At 34.6% G+C, this 15,513-nt stretch overlaps 1 protein-coding gene across 1 annotated transcript in view; it reads left to right on the top strand.

Moving 5' to 3' along the window:
* FAF1 (Fas associated factor 1) overlaps positions 1-15,513 on the top strand; it is a 276,569-nt gene that overhangs the window by 172,109 nt on the left and 88,947 nt on the right. The window contains exons 9-12 of the mRNA XM_016214169.2: positions 908-1,003; positions 9,714-9,840; positions 10,819-10,882; positions 11,846-11,927. Coding sequence (XP_016069655.1) covers positions 908-1,003; positions 9,714-9,840; positions 10,819-10,882; positions 11,846-11,927 — 369 coding nt within the window. The remainder of the gene's footprint in view (positions 1-907; positions 1,004-9,713; positions 9,841-10,818; positions 10,883-11,845; positions 11,928-15,513) is intronic.

Raw genomic sequence — 15,513 nt, 5'->3', positions numbered from 1 at the left:
TTTACAGATATTTGGGTTTCCTCAAGTATCAGTTTAATTCACACCTCCCCAAAAGTTACCAATGGATGTTTTCAGTGTACTTTTGGATATTCTATTTTATTTCTAATAATAATAAAAGAAACTTCACTTTATATAATTGTTATATTAAATACACATGCTTCTTTTTATGAACAATATTTAATAGTTTTAATATTTTTATGTAGACAAAAATAACATGCACTCACAATTCCTCATATTTGCCCAAACTTAATTTAAATCTCAGAAGAGTTATTTAATATATAACCCACTATAAACTCTAAAGAAGTAAATGTATATTGCTCTGTTTGGGCTAAACTAGGAGGATTCTTTGGGTAGTGTTTTAGATCACAATGGTAACAAAAACAGTAAACTGAGTGTGTGCTAGGTACTGTGCTAACTGCTTTGCATACATTATAGATTCATAAGCTACAATAATGATCTAAAATTGTGGGTCAAAATTAATTAAAGCGTAAATGACATAGTTACCCTGTGTGGACACCTTATAAAAATCCTTCGGTGCCCTCCAAAAAAGATTTGTAGAGTATTGCCCTGGGAATTAGGAAATTGAGGTATTATTATGCTAATCAGAAAGGTAACAGATCTGCTAGGGGTAGGGAGATGTATATGATAGTTCTATTTTAGGCTTGCTTCAGTTTCCTGGAGCCCAAGTCTGTTGTCTAATGAGTAATAAATAGCCTCGACTATTGTAGCATTCGTATATGGAAAGAATTTCAAATTTTAAGAGCCTTCCTGATAATGTAATCTCAGGGCTACCAGAGTGATCTTTCTAACGTAGCTTCAGAGATAATAAAAAATATTCCAAAAGTAAAAACCTTGCGTAAAACATGGCCTCATTTTGTTTATGAATGATGGACTCTGCTTTTTGCAGATGTGTCTTGCTGAATCAGGACTCTCTTATCCCTGCCATCGACTGACAGTGGGAAGAAGATCCTCACCTGCACAGACCCGGGAGCAGTCCGAGGAGGTAAGCCTGTTTGCCAGCTTTTCAGTGAACAGAAGGCCTACCATCCACCCACCTGCCCACTTCCTATTCTTTTTTATCTGCCCCAGCACTGAATAGATAAAGTTAATGTAGCGTGAATAAAGTCTCAGTAAATTCTTTAAGGCAGAAACTTTCCATGCAAGGTTATTGCTAATGTGATCTTTCTTGTTCTATACGTTTCACGTTTCAGCAGACAGAATTTGGGTGGATTGATTGAAATGATTTTTACTTAGAACTTTCAGGTTAACAAAGGAATTTTCTTTGCTACTGACTGTGTGTTAGGATTGAGTACATTTATTAGGATTGATTCTGAAGGTTCTTTGCACCATCTGTGAGCCGGGCTTGTGCAAAGATGAGTAACAGTTTACCTATACCAAGGTGCTCAGCCTCAAAGGTGATAGATTAGTAAACTAATAATGGCATATTGTAATAAATACAGTGATAGCAGCCAGTGTACATAGGGCGCTATAGGAACAAAAAAGAGGACCAGATAAGATTGATCATGTTTGTTTATGTGATGTCCCAGCATGTGTCTTTGTGGGTCTGGAACAATATTAAAAGACAGTACTTTTTCCATGGCTACAAATAGCACTCTGTCCAACTATGACTTTGGTTATAAGGGAATGGGAAAGAGCCCGAACATTATAGTTCATCTGTTTTAAAGAGTATTTATTGAGCTCCTATTATATGCTAGTAAAAGCCATCACCATGACTTAAAAAATGTAGGCTACAGAGGCCATAACTAAATAGCACAGAAAAAGTTTATTTATACCAATGTTTTTCATACAAGTATTTAAAAGCTTGGGCTTGTTCAGTAAAACCGTTTTCCACTTACATTCTATATAAATATGGTTGCAAACTCTTATTTAAACTAACTATATATTTTGGACACTCCTTATGGAAACTGCCACAGGACCTCTCCAGCAATCCTCTGCATGTGTATTTGTATCAGTTAAATATGTGAAAGAGAAATGGGACTGCGTAAGTGAAGGTCTAGTCTGTGATCATCCTATAAAAATGATCATTTGCTACTCTGATTTTTAACCTTTTTTAGAAATCCACAAAGAAAGAAGGGTTTCCCCCCCTTGCTACAAATACTGTACTGTTTTCTTGGGCCTCTAAAAATGTTAATTTCCTTTAAAGAACCCATATAGTTTTTTCCAGAACTTCATCTCACTAATTCTCATGAAAGAAAAAATGGTACTGAGTTTCATACTTGGCAGAAATTGCCAGAAATAATTTACTGAAATATTTCTTTTTAGTATTTCTTTCTAATATTTCTGAGTATATTTTAAATGGCTAAAGTAGGTTATGCTTCAACTCTTTAATATATAAGTCTACTAATATTAAAAAGTGGCCAACTAGCTCCACCCAAAATTCTTAATTGTTTTATTATTTGAGAGGTGACAGATACCTGTTTCACTTCATTTGATTTCCTTCTCTTACCTCGCCATTATATCTGAGAAGTCAGTGTCATACAGTGAGGAGCACTGTTTGTGCAACTGGCACAGTCTTTAGGTTAATTAGAGAAGGGAGAATGAGCTTAGGAGCTTTGCCAAACTAAAGCAGCCACACCTTGGGAATATTTTAAAATCTGATTATCTGAGATGAATCCATTATTCTTCCTTCCCTGGCTAACAGTAAATACCATCTCCTCCAGGGAGCTGGTGAGAAATGGGAAAGAAGCTGTCACGTAGTTTTTACATTGTCATAGAGTTGTAAAACTGGAAGGAATTTTTAATTTAATTTCTACTCTTCCATCCATCCATCCCTCATTCAAACATTTATTTAATGTCTTCTAAGTGCCAAACATTAGGACCACAGTCTGTATGCTGAAAGAGCTCACCGAAAATATCTCCTCAAAATATAAGTTTGTTTTACCTCTAATGACAGGGTTCTATCTTTATGAGGCAACCAGTTCCATTGTTGAGCATCTCTGTCTGTTGAAATTTCCTTATATTAAACTGGAACCTATGTCTTTGTAGCTTCCACGCTGTGGTTCTACTTCTTTCTTGTAGCTTTAACCTTTCTTCTAAATGACTTCATGTATTTCAAGACAATTACATTTTGCTATTGGCTATCTTAATAACTCTTGAGTTAGGAAGGAAGTATTTGAGACCAATAGTGAAATTCAGGTTTTGAATTTTATGGATTAGAGTTACGTGTCCTCTAGCTGGAGAAGTTTTCTTTCTTACATTCTCCTTCTGGCCCTGCAAATAAATACATTTTATTTATGATAATTCAACATTTCTCTCTCCTTCTCATCTTTCCCTTGCTCCTGATTCCCCTTTTAGTGATCTTTCCGTATCTCTGGGTACCTAGCTAGGTACCTATCTCTCTTTTTCCCAACTCCTTGGGTGGGACAGTGTAGGGACCCTCCGACCCAGGCACCTTGGGAATTGTCCAGTCCTCAGTGGAAAGTGGAGGAGTAGCCCAAGAATAACAAAAACAAATTCTAAATGTAGTCAATGTGAAAGCCATCAGTTTATAACTTCAGTTACAGAAACATCTATTGAATACTTACTATGTGTGAGTCAGATGACTATGAACTGATAATTTTATATTATATAATTAATGAGAAAATTGAGCAAGCACAAGATATTAGGGGAGGCCCAAAGGTTGGGGGTATGTAACCTTCAAAAATATTTACAACCAAAAGCCTTTTCCCCCTCTGTAGGCCTAACACCTAGCATAGTGCCTGGTACATACCAGCCACAGAAGAAGTACTTGTGAATGAGTGTTTTTAAAAAAAGGAAGACTAGAGGAGTTGACATCCGAATTGAATTATAAAGAATGAGTCATAGTCATCCAAATGAAGAAACATGGAAATGGTATTCCATTAAGAGGAAACAGCACGATCTGATGAGTAAATGGGGAAAGATGAGTGCAGTTTGGTATTTGTGCAAAATAAAATGGGAGACAGAGAAAGATAAGAGATGAGACTAAGGCGAGTCGGTCTTGTATGTCTAGTGAGGGAGCTGAACTCTAGGAAGCCATAGTAGGGTGCAGAGTGGGGAGTGGCTTTTTGTTTTGTTTTGTTTTTCTGCTGTGCAGAGACTAAATGCAAAGGAAGCGAGAGTAGAGACAGAGAAATCAGATATGAATCTATTGTATTAGTACTGCAAAAGATAATGAGATCTTGAACTAGAACATGATTAGTAAAAAAGAGAAGGATATGGATTCAGGAAATATTTGGGAGGGGAAATCAGTAGGACTGGTAACTGATAGCATCTATGGAAAAAAAGAGAGAGGGAGGAGGTAAGAATGATACCTAGGTTTTGGCTTATGTGACAAGATTCATTCAATAAATTCTGATTACATACCCACTCTGTGCCTGGTACTGGTCTGAGTGCTGAGAATACGGCTGTGAGCAAAGCAGAGTCTTTCCATAAAGGAGCTAGCCTGTACCTAACAAAACAAAACAAAAAAGAAATTGAATGCAGATAATTGCCAGAAGTCTGTGTTTCAGTTTTCAAAACATGGTTAGACAAATACTTAGCTTGTCTTCCAGCGGTGTGATGGATTCCACATACTACTGGCTCCTGAATCATAGGCAGACAAGTTAAATAGTAATCTAGTCCCTCCTGAACTTCTCTGACTGAGCGCGCACTGCAGGTTCACTCTACAAAACTGAACTGACCATCTCCCCCGAACCCAGCTCCTCACCGTGTTCATGTTCATTGTCAACCCGGGCCAAAAACTTCATTCCTGTCACTGAGGGCTCGCTACTTGTTCTGATGATACATCGAGATTTACATTGTGATACATTGTGACCCTTTTTTTGTTCAAATAGCTTACTTTTACATTAGCATCACCTTTGTTACCCTACCTTGTTAGCTGAGAAGTTTCTTGCTATTGAGTTCATACTCTGCCCATCGTCTTGACTCTGCCCCTACCTCTCCAGCGTGGGAGGGGAGGGCCTACCTCGCACTTTTATCCTCCCCTCTCTGTTGGCTCCTTGGTTCCTCTTCACCCTAAAAGCATGTTCAGGTCCACTCACCCTAATATGTGTATGCATGTGTACATATGCACATACACACATTCCTTCAACCCAGTGTCCCCCAAGCTCTAGCTTCGTCTTCCTGTTTTTTTACAGGCGAGCTTTTTAGAATAATTTATACTGGTTGACTCTATTTCTTTATTTTCTATTCACTTAACTCACTACAATTTGGCTTCTTCTACCATGTTTATTATAATTGAACGTAACTGTTAGAGTCAGATAATAGTTTTGTAAGATACCATGCTATGCTGTCTCTTTTCATAGCCACCTTTGTGGGTCAATATTAGTCACATTGTACATTGTGGATGCGAAGACACTTGCTCAAAGTTGTGCAGAAAATGGTATTCGATGCCAGTTCTTTTGGTTATAAAGTCAGGTGTCTTTGTGATGATTTTCTTGTCATAATACAATAGCTATCTCTTTCTTCATTCTCATCCTACTGAGCCTGTGTATGGTTCTTGTCTCCAACGAAATTTGCTCAGACCTTGCTTCAAAGATTCTCTCTCTCAATTGGCTTCCTAATCTTTGGCAGCTTACCTCTACCTCTCACTGTTTCTCTTCCTTCACCAATTGAAATATATAAATGTATAATTACATGTGTAAAAACTCTTGTCTTTATCACTCTTGTTCCTTTATTTTTAACTGATCGATCTTATTCATTCCATAACCCTAACTATTATCTTTATACTGCTGACTTCCAAATCTAAGTTTTCTCTGGGTCTCTCTCCTGAGCTGCTAAGATTTTTTTCCAGCCGCCTACGATATTTTTACCTGGATGTCCTGCAGCTTTCTCGAGTTTATTCTGAGAACTGGTGTCTATCCTCCCTTACCAGGCCTAATCCTCTCTACCCACCTGATCAGTCACCCGAATCGCGGTGTCATATTCACTTCTGCCTTTTTTTTCTTTTTCTTTTGATCCTTAAGTCTAGTTGGTCAACAGTTCCCATCAGTTCTGCTGAAGTATATTTTATGTCCATCCCCTTCATTTAATTCCCACTGTTCCTGCTCAAGTATAGGTTCTCAAGTCTTCTTAATTGGGACTTTGAAATATGTCTCCCTTCTCATGTCTTTAGGTGTAATCTGCCGTATACCACCCCAAACACACACACACAGAGCCATCAGTTATTCCATTGAACAGTCAGTCCTCTGCCTAAAAACCTTTAGTGATTTCCCTATTGCCGTCTGAGTAAAGTCCAAGTACCTCAGTGTACTAATTTTAGGACTGCCACATCAAGTTTTATCAAACCTTTGGCCCTTCCTGCCAGTCCACATTCCTCTTCCATGCATAGAACTAATGATTCAATTTGCTGTGCTGGGTTCTTTATTGACTTTTTAAAATATCCAATTCCTTGCTTGAGTTTTTTGTCTGCCTGGAGTACAACTCCCACCCTACCAATTTTCTACTACATACACTCCACAACAGTGATATCTTTTTTTAAGATATGGGTTAAATATTAACACTTCTGTGAAACCTTACACAGCCTTCTTCATTGGTCCTAGAGCAACTAGTCACTCTCTCTTTTATTTTCCAATAGCCTTTGCTTATACTTTTGTTGTATCTCTTATCATACTGAAAAAGACATACTATATTTGCAATTAAATATACCTTCCTTTAGAATGGGAATTTCTTGAAGGCTGGAACTGTGTTTTATCTCTGTATCCCTAAATTTTAACCTGGTGTTTTGACATAATGATTGGTTGGTGAAAGGAATATCTGTTTCAGTTATAAGCTTGCCTTAGTGCCAAGTATATATGAGTCCTAAATTTTTGTCTCAAATAGATTGGTTATTATCTCCTCTAGGAAGTTTGCTCTCATCCCTCCAGTGCATGAAATGCTGTCTTCTGAACTTATCTGTCATAACACTTATCACATTATAATTATCTTTATATTTTATATGGTATTCCTTGAGAGAGCATGATCTGTATCTTTCACACAGGTCCAGGCAGTGTGGCATTTAGGTAGGGGTTTATAAATATTTGTTAAATGACAAAAGGAATGAATGAATGTAATAAACAGCTAAAATAGAATCACACATTTTTTAGCTGTTTTAAAAATTCTGAATAAACAGCTTCTCTCTATTCAAAGAACTTTAGGGTAGCCATGACTGAACCAAGAGATTATTATTCTCATCAGCAAACATTAATGAAAAAAAGATTGTTTATCTCATTTTTTAGAAAAAGCTTTTCCTAACCTGTTAGGTGGCTGATAAGAAAATGTGAAGAGATTGGGAGTTCCTTATACATAATTAAGTAGCTCATTCTTGCAAATACTTCAATAATTCATATTTGAAATATACTTTTTTTCAACAAAATCGGCTTTTTAGATACTTCCCTTTGAAGATGATATCATTGTAGGATTTCATTTTCTTGGCTCTTCAGAGATATGGGAACTCTGTACTTTGTGAAGACAAAATGAGTAATGGGTTACATAGGCACAAAATTAAAATCACCATCCTAGTATGAAGTAAAGTCCTATTGTTATGGAAAGGGGCTGTTATTTGATCGAAAACTGCATTAGGAGAAAGAGGATAGATATGGGGAACTAAAGTAAAGGGGGGGAGGAAAAGATGGTATGTAGAACAATCCCTTTCTTTTCTTCTGTGTTCTCCCATCCTCCTTTTTAACCCCGATGCCCCTTAAAGGGAGGGGTGAGTACTAGGCAAGACTAATTGAAGGCTGAGATGATAGCTTAGCTAATAGAGTACGTGAGAAGGTTTGTCATACTGGCCTTTTGTTTCTTTCCACTTGCCTATGAACCTGGGTAAGCATCCTAAAGGAACACGTAGTGTATCTTTAAGGTTTTGAGCTTTACCTGTTTAAGACTGAGCCTAGAAGTTCAAGGGAGCTTCATGTTCCAAATATTTGCCTACCTGAAATACAGAGGGAATTCAAGCACAGTTGTGGTTTTAGTACATGTGTTGTTTTGAGGAGGAGGCTCCCTCACTGCCTTGAAATGAGAAGGATGTTTTTAAATATCTAAGCTGTTGAATTGCTAAAATCAGGAAGAGGTCTTGGCTCTACAAAGCAAAACACTAAAGCAGGATTAGGATTGCAAGTATAACCAAGGCTTCTGAGAAATAATGGTACAGTCAGAATAGCAGATAGACTGCTTAGGGCAAGGACATGCATTTTTATTTATTCAATAAGCATATGTTTACTACCTTCTCTGTTCAAACTATTGGGAAGACTGACTTTAAAATAAGGGAAAATGTTACAGTTCTGGGCATTAATGCTTAGATATGCCCAAGGAAGAAATGCTAAGCCTACTGAGTCAAATGGAGAAAATATCTTGGCTTTCTCATTTGGAGCTGTTAGACTCACTAGATCAGTAGTTTTTAAAATAGTTCCATAGTGTCCTGAGAGCCATCAGAGGTACCCCGCCTGTCAAAGGGATATGAGGAGGAAAAGGCCAAGCTCAAGAGCATTAGGTTCTCCCTTGCCCTCTCCCTACATCCGTCAGAGTGCCCTTACTTTTCATATATTGTATGTACTGTAATTTTGCATAATGTTTTGCTTGAGGTCAGGGGAAGGAGGTAGGTAACCCTGTGAAGAGAAGTTTGAAAATCATTGATGGGAGATCTTTAAAATCCCTTCTAGCCTTAAAATCTGATTCTGACTGGCTGAACTCTAACATCCCCTCTAGCTAAGTTTTATGAGTCTTTGATTCTAAGTTTCTTTTAATACTTTTCTGGCAAATATTTATCTCTAAGTTAGGCTCTTTTACATCGACCAAAGGATCAAATAGTTTCCCCATTTTCGTAACTTAAGTACACAGCACACCATATTTTAAAAGATAGAAATTTCATTTATTAAATAGACTTCATAGACTTTATTTATTGAACATAGTACAGACAGGTATTTTGCCAGATACCTTGCTAGGACCTTGCTCTTATCCAAGGCATGAATATTTGTTAGTATTCACAACTCACTTAGAATGTGTTAAGTCTTTGTATTTTTGAAATGCTATTCTAACCTACTTAGCAGCCTACTTCATATTTTGAAGCTGCTTTTAATTGTAATACTTTAAATCTCAATGATGTTCTGAAAACAAAATACACAGAGCATGTTTAACAGTGCACAGCATGTGGTATATTCTCAATAGATGTTTATTTAATTGAAGCATCATTATTATATTTAATAGCCTGCAGTTTACAAAAAGCTTTCACATATAGTGTATTTATTTTATCTTCCAATAACTGTGAGGAGAGTGTGCCATATTTCACTAATGAAAATTTTGAGAACCATTGCAGTAAAGAAGTGCCAAGTTTGAAAATGCTACCCTTGCTTTACCTGACAAACGTCAATTACTGTGAGCTTTTAAAAAGTCTCATATAGCTTACTTTGTCTTTGACCTCTCTGATTGTACCTATCGCCTCCTTTATTGAGCAAATATTTATTGAGCACTTAATTGTGTTACTATAGGCTGGGAATAAAACAGACAAAAATCCATGATTTCATTAAGTTTGTGAACATCCTTTATTTTCCTTCAGTCTCCAACCTTTAGTCTAGGGGTATCACAGCAAGTTTAGAAATATATGTAAGCCTTAAACTGAAAAATATTAAGCTTTGCTCTAGCAAATGGCTCCTTATTTAATAAAACTTTTTTAATGCTAAATGTGATTACATAACTTACATTTTGGAATTTGATTTCTTAAAGTCAATGTGAAACTAATCAGGACTTTCCTTAATTAGCAAAGCACCGATGTTCATATGGTTAGTGACAGTGATGGAGATGACTTTGAAGATGCTCCCGAATTTGGGGTGGATGATGGAGAAGTATTCGGCATGGCGTCATCTGCCCTGAGAAAATCTCCAATGAGTGAGTATTAATAGCTCTTTGGGTTCAGCATTATAATTCTCCCTCTTATTGCAGAAACTTACGAAGAGTAGTGAACTAAAAAGTTTCTTACTGACTTTCAGTTTTGGAGAGATAAAATGTAGCAAATAGGCGTTATTCATTAGAACTAGAGGCTCTTGAGTTTTGATTTTATTAAACCCAATGATTTCCAATGCTTTAGTAAAATTCATAAAATGCAAGGGAATGTAACTTGTTTCACATGTATAATTAGCTACGAATCTCTCTCTTTACATTAAACCCAGAGATTGATAAACAAATAGCTGGACTTTCTGTGACTCTAGCTGTTTCCCCACATCTTATTGGAGTTACCAGTTTTCAGAGTAGTAAAATTACTTTTCCATTCACTGGTATCCATCTTTGGAAGAAAGAAAAAGTAAACTAAATGTGCTATCTCCCTGACTTCCACCTTACAAGGTGCATACTGTGTAGTATCATAAATGGTTGTTATATGCAAAATGACCATTAAAATAAGTCCTTAAATGGTTCATTTACTCTGAAATTAGGGAATTCCTGGGGGCAGAAATAGATATATCTGTATTAAATTGACTGTTTTCCTGATTAATAGGTTTTTAAAAGAAATTGACATCCTATTTATATAATTTAATCACAAGATGTCATTTCAAGAAAACATTGAAATTCTGATTGATGTCTGGCACATGTTTTAAATGCTTATTAGCAGGATTGTGTCAGTTGCTTTTCCAAAATTTATGAGCTTGGGACTTTTTTAAGTTTCTTTTTTAAAATTTAATGAAATCTTCTAATGTATATTGAATTAAGATGTCTCCTCAGATATATCACAGAAGCTAAAATTTAATTTTATTTCCTCTTTATTGATTAAATATATTTCTTATATGTGGGATTAGATGTTACGTGGTTTGTTTTCTGTGTCTATTTGTTTTGTTTTTTTTGTTTTTGTTTTTTCTTTTGTTTGTTTTTTAGTGCCAGAAAACGCAGAAAATGAAGGAGATGCCTTATTACAATTTACAGCAGAGTTTTCTTCAAGGTAGGGTTAGGACATTAACTATATAAAATTGATGTTCTTTTAATGCTACTGTGATTTTTCTGGAGCAATTTTAATTATAGATTGTTTGTTTTAAATTTCTTCTTAAAGTACTCAAAGAATACATTTATCAATGTATATAGTCCTGATAGTGAAACACATAGTATTCAATGTTGATTAACTCATTAACCATTTATGCCACTTCAGAGATGTATTCATCTTATCTCTGTATCTTTCTTTATTGAAGCGCAACAAATGGATCACTAATTTAATATCTTGACTGTATTCCCAAAAGACTAGGTTATAAAATACGGCTTTTTAGTATATCCTAGGACAAACAAAATATGCTTTAAAATAGTATTATACAAAAAGATAATTTTAAATGTAAATGAATTTTTTTAAATTTTTGTTTTGGAATCATTAGCATTTCTTCTTTTAAGAGTCTAATATAGCATATTTTATATGCATCTGAGATTCTCCTAAGTAAAAAGAATTTAAGTATTTAACCCTAAATTTTCATGTAAATGATATTTCTCTTTAGTTCTATTTTCTGGTGTAATAGTATAATTTGGAAGCTTTGCAGGATCCCATTTTTTCCCCCTCTCTGTTGGACTTCCAGATTAAATGAACTAAAATGCAAAGTTAAGGCCACAGTAGCTACAAAAATCTTATGACAGTGGGTAAACCAGGAATTGCTACTTATAAATGGCATGGTTTTGTGGCACTTACTAAGTACATTTGTTAGATGTACTTACAATTCCAGTGTTCTAATATATCAGTATAGGCCAAGAAGAACTCTAAGAACTAATGAAGCTCATTCCCAAGCCTTTAAAGAAATGTTTTAGTGTTTGGTCTGTACGTAAGAGATATTAGCCTCAAATTTACTTGTCATTGGTTGTTAGACTTGTGTAACTTTGAAGTTAATTTGAAATATATTTTAATTAATAGACTTATTTTTTCCTATAGATATGGAGACTGCCATCCTGTATTTTTTATTGGCTCATTAGAAGCTGCTTTTCAAGAGGCCTTCTATGTGAAAGCCCGAGATGTAAGTGCAATCTTCCTTTTTCTGGTTAAAAAGTACATCCCATAGGTTTACCACTAGGCCTGGGGCAAGGCTTAATGTTTTCTGTTTTTTTCAGATTAAAGACTTGATTTTGTTTCTGGTTCATCCATCAACCTAATCATCACCAAGATGCCCATTTCAGAGGGGTAGTAGTATGATAGGGTACTGCTGCTGCTTACAAAAGGCCTTGAAACGGTTTTTTTTTGTAGGGAAATAAGAAGGGTGACATGCTTAGAAGGGACCAGGCTACTTGTGTGTATTCTTTTCAGTTATGTGATTGACAGGTTCTTGCTAAAGGATTTGTTTTTCAGTCTTTTCCCATTATGATTATTCCATCTAGTAGTGTATATTTAATAGCTGCAACATATTTTTCCCCAAAGTCCTTTTAGACAGCAAAAAGATTCTTCTTTAAACTCAGAAATGGGCTTTATGATCTTGAAATCAAGTAGACTGAAGTTTATAACAAGAATTCAGAAGGTACATTTTGAGCAAGAAGGTTCTAGGCGACCATGCTATGTTGACACAGCAGTTGATACCTCAGTAATCTGGCTCCTGCCTATTTGTTTGTACAGCTTCAGCTTTTCCCATTTCCTGCCTTACACTTAATAAATCTAGCAATAGTGTTATCATTTTTATTTTCCCATAATTTTACTCTTTTTTTAATGTTTCCCCACTGTCAGGAATGCCTTTCATCCTGCTTCTTACCTGGTTGACTCTTCATCTACACTCCTCTGATACTTAACCTTTCCTCACTTTTCCACTATTCACTCTAACAGTGCTGCACCCACTCCCTTAGTACTTTGCAGTGATACCCTCTGTTCTTACTGTTACACTTCACACATTGCTTGTAATTATCCATTCTCTTTCTCTGAATCTTCTCTAGATTTTATTTGATTTTTAGCATCCCTATACATAGCAAATACTCTATATGTTTAGTGAATGAAGGAAAAAAAGAGAGAGAGAGGAAGGAATAGTGTGTAGATGGAGTAGAAGGAAAGTTATTGAATTAAAGAGGGCTTGGAATTTTGAGAATAGAGTTCAAGGATGCCTCTGAAATTTCTATTTTCTATTGTATTGTAAACTCTAACCTAAAGAAAACTGTATTAGCCCGGCTGCGCGTGGCTCAGCGGTTGAACGTCGACCTAAGATCCAGGCGATCGGGGTTCGATTCCTGGTCAGGGCACATGCCCGGGTTGCGGGCTGCAGCCGATCAATGACTCTCTCATCATTGATGTTTCTGTCTCTCTCTCTCCCCCTCCTTTCCTCTCTCTGAAATCAATAAAGATATATTTGAAAAACAAAAAACTGTATTATAAACAAATTTTTTAAATTGAATTGCCAGACAATAATTAGTGATCAAACTTAGTTATCACTGACAGTTTGAAGAAGTAGATTAAGAAATATGAACGCCAGATGTTTTTTACCCTAAGAATAGTGGAGTACCCCATCATAAAGGCTGTTTTAAGCATCTCTTTTTAACTCTTAAGTCTATATTAAATGGGCATTATGTTTGAAGAAATACATTTTTATAATACGTTTATATAGTTTCCATAAATATAGGTTTATGGAATATACTGAAAAGCAAAAAGAAAATATTGTAATACAGATTTATGGTTAACTTGATATATTTTTTCCATAATTTTTATTATATATTTCAATGAGTATATTTGTGCATATTTAATATAAAATTGAGTCATGTTATAATTTTGTTAAAACAGTTTATTTTCACGTTTTAATATTACATGGTTATTTTCTTAATTATATTTTATAGTATTTTAACTCTTTATTAAAATGATTTTAATACAGAAAAAGTAAAACAGAATAGTATAATGAACATCCAAATTCCCTATACCTCGATTTAATAATTACTAAAATTTTGCCATATCTGTTTCTTCTATATGCAGGGCTTTTAAAAGTTTTAATAGTGTTTTAAGGTTTAGTAACTTCAAAAGTTTAACACTACTCGCTTATGAAAGAGCAGCATCTGAAATTTAATTATTTGCATATTTTGTACTTTTTTAAATATAGGATTTTGATGAGTAATTTTTTATGATAAATTTTTGTACCATTTCTTCTTTGATTGACAGTGACAAACATTGACTGGAACAGAAAATAAATTTATTATTGAAAATTCACAAAAACAAATATAAAAGAAATGTAAATAAAGTTTCAAATGATATTTTTTAAGTTTGTAGTAGTTAAATGTTCAAAATTATTAAAACGTAAAACTGCACAAAAACATTTAAGATACCTTTGTATATTCATTATTTTTTATTAAACCACTTTAAAGTATATTGCACACATCATATTTTACCCCTAAAAACTTCTGCATGCATTTTCCAAAAATAATGATATTTTCCTACATTATCATAGTACCATTATCACATGTAACAAAATTAATAGCAATTCCCTAATATTATCTAATATCTTTTTAACTGTTTTTTGTTTTTTTGAACCATGATCCACTCAAGAATCATGATTTATATTTGGTTGTTAGATTTCTTAAATCTCTTTTAAGCAAGCACCACCTCTCCATTTTTTATTTTTATTTTTTCACATTTGCTTTGTGAAGAAGTCATGCTAGATGACTTATACATTGTTCCAAATTCTGGATTTGTGTGATTGTTTCCTTATGATATTATTTAACTTGTTCCTCTACCTCTGTATTTCCTGAGAAATGGATATTAGGTGTAAAAGCTTTGTTTGATTCAGGTTGAACTTTTCTTGCAAGAATGCTTTGTAAGTAATGCTCAATACTTTTTTGTAACAGGATTTTTAATGGATATAGAGTCTTATTGTATAGCCATGTTATTATATTTAAATAGTCACTCATTATTGTTGAACATAAACATATTTGAAAGAGTATCTAATTACAGCTTTAAAATAATTTATTTTTCAATTCATTCTTTCATAAGAATGTATTTGAAATACATCTGTCTCTGCTTTCCAGCAAGACTGCTAAGCCATTGAAGTAACTGGAAGATGTCAGGGCCTTTTGTAACTTAAACTGTAGCTTCCAGAATATGCTTAGACATCTTTTAAGTCCCATTTTAAAAAGCACTGTAAGATATACTATGAATACCTTAAACATTATAACTTTAAATGAAGATACTTATTTAAATACACAGTGCATAATAGACAAAAGAACTTTTACTAAGCACCTTATACAATAAATTGCCACTTGGATTTATTCAGACTGATGATCCCTAGGGGAACATAAACTCTTACTTATTAACTTCTGGGTATTTCTAATGAAGCAATTGATTGTTTTTTATTAATGCCTTGGTGTTTTAACAGATGAAAATTATCGGTTCATGTAATTAAATGGTTTGCTTCATCTTAGATTTCTGCAAAAATCCACTGACCTCTTTGGACTCCTAAACTGTCCTTATCTTTCTCCCCTTGTCCAGGACTTTTTTCTCATTTCTCTTTTCCAAGTTAAAGATCAACAGTTTATGCATTGTTTACTATGATGCTCTAAAATTAAGTAAAATTTATCCACATGATAGATAAATTATTCAAAATTAAATCTAAGCATGTACGTTTATTACAGTCAACCAGATTATAT

Source organism: Miniopterus natalensis, chromosome 9, assembly GCF_054644295.1.
Source record: "Miniopterus natalensis isolate mMinNat1 chromosome 9, mMinNat1.hap1, whole genome shotgun sequence".
In the NCBI taxonomy this organism is placed as follows: Eukaryota; Metazoa; Chordata; class Mammalia; order Chiroptera; family Miniopteridae; genus Miniopterus; species Miniopterus natalensis.
Note: the sequence above shows the minus strand (reverse complement) of the source record. Positions and strands in the feature narration are given on the sequence as shown.